General features: G+C 38.0%; 1 protein-coding gene and 2 long non-coding RNA genes across 3 annotated transcripts in view; 2 read left to right on the top strand and 1 right to left on the bottom strand.

The window, feature by feature from the left end:
* The window catches only part of LOC145455467 (uncharacterized), a 286,288-nt gene that overhangs the window by 24,727 nt on the left and 252,144 nt on the right, over positions 1–9,417 (top strand). The gene's annotated exons all lie outside the window — the stretch shown is intronic.
* The window catches only part of LOC145455468 (uncharacterized), a 175,944-nt gene that overhangs the window by 140,903 nt on the left and 25,624 nt on the right, over positions 1–9,417 (bottom strand). The window lies entirely within an intron of this gene.
* LOC145456572 (unconventional myosin-XIX-like) overlaps positions 1–9,417 on the top strand; it is a 28,966-nt gene continuing 19,549 nt past the window's right edge. The window contains exons 1-6 of the mRNA XM_080334708.1: positions 1–176; positions 1,800–1,925; positions 6,744–6,864; positions 8,017–8,132; positions 8,823–8,978; positions 9,124–9,301. Coding sequence (XP_080190834.1) covers positions 156–176; positions 1,800–1,925; positions 6,744–6,864; positions 8,017–8,132; positions 8,823–8,978; positions 9,124–9,301 — 718 coding nt within the window. The 5' untranslated portion in view covers positions 1–155. The remainder of the gene's footprint in view (positions 177–1,799; positions 1,926–6,743; positions 6,865–8,016; positions 8,133–8,822; positions 8,979–9,123; positions 9,302–9,417) is intronic.

Below are 9,417 nucleotides of genomic sequence, written 5' to 3'. Positions count from 1 at the left end.
GGGTGAATTTGAATACGAATAGTCATTAGGCAATGTCCAAATTCAGCATGGAATAATCTGTTTCTGTCTTCAGATTTTGCCGAGATTAAATATTATCCAACTTGCACTTATGCAGTACCGTCGGCCTACTTATTTTGATGACCTGAATTGCTCCAATGTCTGGTAAATTCTCCAAGGTTAGTGCTTCTATCTCATCATCTATCTGGTATGGAAATGGAATTGCTTGCGTTGACTGTACATGGCTGAATGGTGTGACAGGTCAGTGATCACCGACCGGGGTGCATGAATTTTCTTGCACTGATTGTGCTCCAGTATATGGAATCGGTGTCCAAGGCACGCAGGATCACGCCGACTTGGTCGCCAGTTGCACGCCGTCACGGGTCGTTGATTTCATTAAAAAAAAAAAAAAAATTGAAAAAAAGTCAAATGTTCTCAGCCACCCCAAATGCTATATTCCAGTTAGTATGTGGTATATAATGTTTTGACCTAAACCTCAAGCCAGGATCTGTTGATTACTGCCTGTTGGTAAAGTACTTGCACCTTTGCCAGTTGCTACCCTTTAGCATCTGATCTCCTGTCACTGGCTTGACACAGTCATTTGAAGTCATTAACCTTCCTTGTCACGCCGCAAAGATGACACTGTCACGCGAAAAAAGCTTCTATCACGCAGGATTTATTTCAAAAAAAGGACGGAGATTCCAATCACTGAAGACCGGCCTTAATCGAAAGTTACTCCCTCAGGCTACCAGCAGATCTTTAAGTATTGTGAGCAACATGAATTGCATATAGAAAGTTTCGGCAGGACATAGTATTTTGTAAATTCTGTAAAATATCCAATGCACACAAGTGATAAATATATCGATCTGCATGATTTGCACCAAGATAAGAACTCTTGTCTCGTATGGCCGAGTGAATGATTCTTTCCATTATGCTTGCTCAAACAGAACATGTTGTTATTTGCAATTTTTATAACAACATATTCAGCGGTTAGTACCGTAGGTGATAATCACTAATCAGTAATCTGAGAGATGGAGTTGAGAGGTTTGGTCGACATTTGGCCATAACCGGAAGGCAACATAATTTGATCCCAGAATTTTATAGAGTTGATTGTGTAATTACCCAATTTAACGGCGCAATATCTTGCAAAAAAGTCTAGCCCGAACCCAAAAACCCTAGCAACACCTCACCTCTAGTCTGCGTATAATCACTAATAGCCTAGGTGGATAATAGAAATTTTACTAGGAATTCTCTCACTAGTATCTGCTTCTAAGTACTAACGAGGGTTTAGTACCAGCTTAGAACTTGATGACGAAAAATTAGTATTTCTTCCATCCCTTTTCAAAGTCTTTTATCTTCACCTATGTATCTTTTCGTTTGTCTTCTGACGACAAGATGATGGATTTTTACTAACAATTATACAGAACGATCTAACTGTACACTGTGATAATATCCATACATTCAAGTTATATTCACTCACTTCAAAGACAGGCAATCGAGTGTGTCAATTAAATATGAGATAGTTTGTATACAGAATTTATGACCATAAGGAAAAAGGAAATTGATTATAAACCAGCAATAAATCCAATTTATTTATGACAAAGTGTATACATACCTATTATTTATACTGTTTTCTGTGTGTTGAATATATTTTACAGAGTAATGTCATTGGCCGCATGGACAAAGCGATCCCTTCAATTTTGTAATTTTTTTAGTTATATTTTTTAATGTTCATTTTTGAGCCTAATGATGAAATCAACTGCAGACTTGTGGAATTGTATTTAATCTATAGAATTTCACAGGGCACCTTGGTATGGGTGAGACACCCGACTGAGGCGTGGACACCCGGAACTGTTGGAGATATTTTGGACGATGTGGCAGTTCAAGTGTTTTTTCCGGACGGATCAACGAAGAAAGTAAAAATATCGGTAAGCGCCAGCTTTTATAAATTATAATCAGACTTGTACAAAAGTCCAATGTAGTTAGTTGACAGTCAATTAAGTAGGCGTGCTTGTTCCTTGAGGTGAGTAGTTCTAGTTCTAGTTGTGAGTTTTGAAATGTGAGTAGTTCTAGCTATAGTTGCGTATTTTAAAAATCCAGCATTTTGTACAAGTCTGTTCATGACCAAGTTGGTCTGATACTAAAAGGTAAATTTTGTAATTCGGTATATCTTACAATGATTAACTCCCAGGGCAAATCATTCGGTTTTTGCCACTTTTTTTACAGCTTCCGGCAACTTCATAAATATTCCGAAGTTATGTAGTATGGTGTCTAAAGCTGTTTGGAGGATTCTTATATTACAACCTTTTGCAACTTTTCTCCGTTGTTTTTCATGCAACTTTTAGTTACTTTTTAGATTTTTCATGAAGCTTTTTGCAACCTTTTTCGATTTTTCATGCAACCAACTTTTTACTGGAAGAATTTGGCACGATATGTAAATAGATTGCTGGATTATTGCACTGTCGTTTGAATTTGAGGTCCTTCCTGATTTGACGTACATTCAGGCTAGACCGCCGAAAATTATATTTTCACTGGGTCAAATTTTTCAGGCTATTGATTTTGTTGAAGACGCCAACACTGAGGTTTGCTACAGTGCCTTGTGTACGGATCGATTCGACTATCTCACACCCTAATAATTTCTAGGAACTTGTCCGTAAATTCAACATTTTAGCAGATCTTTGTGAAAAATAAATGCAACTTTCCACGGATTTGACTGCAACAAAAACTTGCCCTAATTTATCATCTATAAATTGGTCTATATACCAGGGTTGTAATGACTCGAGTCATAACTCGACTCGAGTCAGACTCGAGTCACGATTTTCTTATGACTCGACTTGACTCGAGTCATTTTCTTGAAATGGGAAAATGACTCGACTCGACTCGAGTCAATATTTGGATTGACTCGACTTGTACTCGAGTCATTACGCATGACTCGACCCAAGTCATTGACTCGGCTTATTTTATATGACTTGAAGATGAAGAAATTTGCGAATCATAATGGCTAGATCAACGCATCCGACGAATTCTGCCGACATCGCTATTTGTCACCACTGCTTTCGTTGCACTTATCTGATATATCAGATATGCCGCCGTAAAAACAACAGAAAATGATACATAGTAGCAATGCATTGTACAAAATCGTCCAGTGATGAAGAGGTAATAGATCCTCCGCAATTAAAGTACCCAAGACTTTTCAATTATACAAGCAAACAATTGAATCAAAGTTCAATTAGAGCCAATGAAATGACTCAGACGGTGAAGAGACTAATAAGCTCATGTGTAGATTTGAAGGCGATGATTCTTTGCATTTTTGGGCGACTAGAAAGAATGAGTATTCAATGCTCTTCAGTGTGGTTCAAAAATGCTTTTCAATTCCTGCATCTAGTGCACTAGTGGAACGTGTATGCAGTAGATGTGGATTCATTCTACGGCCATGCCGCTTTAACATATTTGAGGATCTCCTTTCCACATTAGTATTTTTGAGGTGTAACTCATTGATTTGATCTGCTGTCTGTGAAAACACACAATACCCTTCGTCCATTTGACGTTTTGTTAAGTATGTGCATTAGGGCTGTTCAAAAATAACTTTTTTTCCTGAATCTTGCTGGTTACTTGATTAAATCGTTAGGTTGCCTTAAAAAACGACGCACACCAAATTTGAATTCATTCCGACAAATATTCGCGGGTTACGTAGAGTTTGAAAATTTTGGATTTGCCCAAAAACGCAAAAAAAAATTTTCTCAAATTTTTTTGCCAACCCCATGAAATTGTTGGGCTGTCTTCAAAAACTATGCAAAACAAATTTGACTCAATTCCAAGCCGTAGAAGCGGAGTTATTCCAGTTTTTCGGTGATAATTCTTGGATTATCCACCAATCAAGGATAATCCTAGAATTATCGAATAAAAACTGAAATAACTCCGCTTCTACAGCTTGGAATTGAGTCAAATTTGTTTTGCATAGTTTTTGAAGACAGCCCAACAATTTCATGGGGTTGGCAGAAAAATTTGAAAAAAAATTTTTTGCGTTTTTGGGCAAATCCAAAATTTTCAAACTCTACGTAACCCGCGAATATTTGTCGGAATGAATTCAAATTTGGTATGCGTCGTTTTTTAAGGCAACCTAACGATTTAATCAAGTAACCAGCAAGATTCAGGAAAAAAAGTTATTTTTGAACAGCCCTAATGTGCATTGTGCACGTGAGTAATAATGAATGGCTAATGTTGCGTGATGTTTGTACAATATGGCTGTTCTAAAATAACTTCTTTTTTATTTTACTGGGTGGTTACATGATCAAATTGTTATGTTGCATAAAAGGAACACTGAATCTGGCTTAATTTGAAAAAAAGTGGAATCAATGATCTGAGAGGAGAATATTCTAGATTTGAAAATAAATGGAGTATTTTAGTGAGAAATTCTTTCATATAATATATTTACATAGTAGTAAGCCGACTATTTTTTCATATCCAAAACATTCTACTCTAATAACTTCCCTTTTTCTAGTTGGAATTGAGTCAAATTTGCTATGAATCATATTTCTACACAATGTAACAATATCATGAGATAGCCGGTAAAATTCGAAAATCTCTATTTGTGATTAGTCTAAAATTTTCTTTCATAGCATTGCTTACTACTGGTTGGAATTGAGCCAAATTTGATTTTCAGGCAATCTAGCAATTTTAAGAAGTAGCGAGAAAATTTGAAAAAATGATTTTGAACAGCCCCATTGTACAATTGTTTCTCCAATGCTGTAACTGCGATGTAGTCGGTAATGCAATTGGGAAAACCTTTAGTATAATCAAAAGGTATCTGTTCTGTTGTCACTGCACAATGCACATAGTTGCATGCACGCTTTTACAGCATGCTGGCCTGTTGTAAATACCTCTACATAAACATGCATCTATTGATTCTCTATCAACTAGTATCTTGACGTGAATTTGATGGTTCTCTATCAGATAGTATGTAGACGTGAATTCGTTGGTTCTCTATCAGCTATTCGTGAGCTATCGTCGATGTGTTCATAATAAAAACTGAATGCTTGTATTGGTGATGTATCAGACTGACAAGAGAGATATTTGATTTTAAGTTCTAAGATTAGTAAAGTTATCTTTAGCATCGGTAAATGAGGCCAGGACCTGTCCGTTATCTGCCTAAATAAACACGTGCCAAGACTCTGATAGGGACAAAATGAGCATGTTTCGCAAACAGGGAATTCGATATCACCCAAGCAGGATTGAAAACATGAGTTGAACATGACTTCAATACTGTGACTTGGACTCGACTCGAGTCATAACATCATGACTCGGACTTGACCCTTTAAACGGTGACTTGGACTCGGACTCGAGTCTGTGATGAATTGAAAATGACTCGACTCGAGTCAAAACCACAAAAGTATGATTGACTCGTGACTCGGAACCATGTGACTTGGTTACAACCCTGCTATATACAGTGAATAAATGCTTTGATATCTTCAATCTCTGATGCCATACGCTGCATTATTCTCAAGAATTTACAACCATTAACTAATAAATTACTTCAGGTCTAAGCGTCTAACCATCTCTGCGTCCCTTCGATCTTTCGAGACAGGGCGTTGGGGAGTCAGTAACGGCCTATTATTACAGCTGGGCAAAATCAAGTACCAGAGTGATTCAATGCTGAATCGACTGTTAAGTGTAGAGTGAAATATTCCTGTATCACTAACTATGACATCACTACAGTATGGATGATGGGGAAAGTTCAACTATGCCGCCAGAAAGAATATAACACCAAATTCTGCAATTCATTAAAGATGATTTGATATTTCTGACCATATCTATTTCAATGCTGTGGGCTGCTCACAACTACACAGATATCACAATTCCACTGACTTGTGTAGCTTTGTATGCAACTACATGCTTTGTGTGCTGCGGTATGACCTAGCAAGGTATACAGCCTTACACTGTGGAAGATAGTACCCAACAGTCAACACTCGCTATGTCACTTGTCGCCAGCTCTCCTGTTAGTGGATCATAGAGTGACTGGTTTCCGTGATGCTACTTACAGGGCCAGGAAACGGGATAGAATGAGATCATGAGCCTTCATATCCGTGTGGTGGCAGAATTAGTTATATGCCTGGGCCTGATGCAACCGTAATTATATGATATTTCTGTTCCGACATGCGACATTTTAGATCAACTCACTGTGACCATTAATAACGATTTGATCTTATTGTGTTGTGGAAAATTACTTTATCCCTCAAGTAGTGTTTTTGAGAAGACTTTTTTTCTTCAAATTTTACTGGGTAGGTAAAAGTGTTGCTTTGGTCTGGAAAATGGTGCGCATAAAATTTGTCTCAATTCCAGCCGGCAGTAGGTAAGTTATTGGTGTTCAAAATTTTGGTCATCAAAAAATAGTGATTACGCTGTGAAATTATTCAGGTAATAATTACAGAACTACCCACCGTAAACACTATTTTGTCAAATCTGAAATTTTGAACTCCGATAACTTAGCTTCTACCGGTCGGAAGTGAGCCGAATTTATTATGCATCGTCTTTTTAGACAACTTACCAGTTTCATAAGGTGGCCAGTGAAGTTTGATCAAAACTTTTCTAACATTCTTTAATCATTTAGCGTTGTAATCGAGCAGAAATTTGGTGCGAAACGTTATTTTAGCCAACCTAACAATTTAACGAATAGCCAAGATTTGAAAAAAAAGAGTTTTATATTTGAACTGAATTGCCCTAATGACTATTAATTTTTTCTATTGCAGACGAACCATCCTCTATTGCGCACAATCTCCTGTAATGGTGACATTCAGAGTTTAGAAACGGCGGACAACGCAAACATATCTGATGATCTCACCAAAGTAACGCAACTCATCACCCCAGCAGGTTAGTTCACAAATCTATGTCGTACAGTGCACCGTAACACATGAGACAGCATTGTACACAAATATGCTTTCTACCATGTATAGGCTCTACCCATCAAATATGGCAGCAGAGCATACTTGTTCGAAAAATCTTGTTTTTTATTTGAACCTGTATTACTCTGCTCCACACTCTACAAATTTGATTTACTGTAATTGAATGCAGACTTGGAAAACTAGATACAATTAATCTAATTAGTCTAATTAGTGAGAAATGCTGGCAATCTATTTGCTGCATCAATGCTGCATTTTAAATCTAATCAAATTCCATTTTCTCCTGGAAATGCTACAGAACTATACATAGTGTGAAATTAATGAAGCTTGGCGTACCGAACTCAGATTTGATGTGAAACGAACTCTATTTTTGTTGTGGTTCTTTCTCAATTGGAATTTAATAAATTTCGAAGTTTTTGCGAATTTAGTAATATGCCGTAATTCTAAACTTACCAGAAAAAACTGAAGATACAATTCTAATCTAATTTGGATAAGCTGAAAAATTTCCACTTCTCCAATTCTGTCTGTGTCGTATCATGAATGCAGGGTTGTAACCAAGTCACAAGGCTCCGAGTCTCAAGTCAATCTCACTTTTATAGTTTTCACTCGAGTCGAGTCATTTTCAACTCGCCACCGATTCAAGTCCGAGTCCAAGTCAGATGGTACTATGACTCGAGTCCGAGTCCAAGTCATTGTGCTGACCGCTCAATTTCCAGTTAAGTCCTGAACACCCACTTTTTATAACTCTGTTTGGTGTTATCGGATGGTTCGCATGTATAATATACTGATTTTCCTCACTTTTAGCAGTTTCTGGTCGCATTTTCAAGTACCAGTACCAATAGACGAAATCCCAATAAGGTGGTTACTTTACTATTCTTCAAAATTATGAAACGCTGGCCTTGGCCGTCTGAGTCTCGGGTCATATGACTTGGTTCGAGTCATGCGCAATGACTCGAGTCCAAGTCAAGTCAATACACAGATTGATTCGAGTCTAGTTGAGTAATTTCTGTATTTTGAGAAAATGACTCGAGTCAAGTCGAGTCATCAGAAAACCGTGACTCGAGTCGGACTTGAGTCGAGTCATTACAACCCTGCATGAATGACAATGTTTTCAAATTGCTAGTCCTCCATCTGTTACGAATCGCTTACGACGAAGGGAAGTTCTACTGCAAACTGGGATCCGGAACTTTGTTGGCTCTCAATCCATTCCGAGAAGTAAACCGCCTATTCACGTTTCAGGTAGCGTTAGTTACATTTTCATTCAAGAGTTGTGATTCACTATTTCTCATTTGATATTCCGTTTTTTGATCCAAGATACTTCTAATCAAAGTCCGGCCGATTATTATCGGGTCGTAAAAAAGCATTCATTTTTGTGACGTCACAACATCGTATTAGAGAACTATAACATGTTACTGTTGGACTGAGAATATTGATCGTTTTCTTCTAGCTTTAAACGGGTAAATGCAGTCAAAGTAGTCATCGTTGATACTCAAGTACAAGTAGCATCGTAAACTTCTAATCGAGTCTTGGAAGTAGCGATTTCCAAGCCGTACCAAAATGACTTGTTGCGTATTCTCTGCAAACACGCGGAAACAGTAATCATTTCAGACTGCATCTCGGGCACTCTGATTTGATTCCAGAATCCGACTTTTGGTCAACTTTATCGTTCTAGTTGTTTACTTGGCCTAGTTCGAGCAAAATCATGCTCATGTCATTTGTGAAGTGTTCCTATGCTCTGATTTTAATTCTAATGTAATTTTTGTTTTTCTGAAAATGCTACGGGGGAACCGTATCGTGTGAAACGAGCCAAGCTTGCTGTACTGATATTGCCATTCTCATGCTTGTGAGACTCCACTTTCTTCTGCTTATTCTGTAATTCTACTTCAAGAACTCCTGTATTAGACTCTTAATTCTCGTGTTCTGTTTCAGGCCATCCAACTTTATAATTCGTCTTCACTCGGTGAGCTGCAGACTCAGCCAGCGCATATTTACAGTGTTGCACAGAATGCCCTCGTTGCCATGCAGTCCAGGATTGGAAGAACAAATCAGTCGATTGTTGTCAGTGGAGAGAGCGGTGCTGGAAAGGTATGGCAGAATATACTGTAGGCCTATATCCAGCGGGATTTAGTGACCAGGCATGTAATTTGAGCTGGATATAATCATTCAAGTACTTGAATCTAAATCGAGTATTATAACAGAGAATGAATATTAATATTCCTTTCATTTGAAGACATGGACGGTGCGCAATTTGATGCGTTACTTCTCTCAAGTCGAGTCCATGCACAAGAGAATTTCCGAGGGCAGTCTGCCAGATATGCAAACCAAATCCTCCTCTGTAATGGAGTCTGTGCCACTGAATTTCAACAACAGCAACACGAGCGATCTCCACTTTCTACCGCCGCTAATTGGTGAGTCGTTTATGCTCTGTCTGCAAGGTGAAAGCCTTGTAGGCCTACTGATTTTCTGAACAAGTCACTTGGGACAGGGCTGACTTGGATAACTAAATAATTGTAGTTGTCTGACC

This window comes from Botryllus schlosseri, chromosome 14 (assembly GCF_051294905.1).
Source record: "Botryllus schlosseri isolate E-star chromosome 14, Bs_hap1, whole genome shotgun sequence".
NCBI classification, from domain to species: Eukaryota; Metazoa; Chordata; class Ascidiacea; order Stolidobranchia; family Styelidae; genus Botryllus; species Botryllus schlosseri.
Note: the sequence above shows the minus strand (reverse complement) of the source record. Positions and strands in the feature narration are given on the sequence as shown.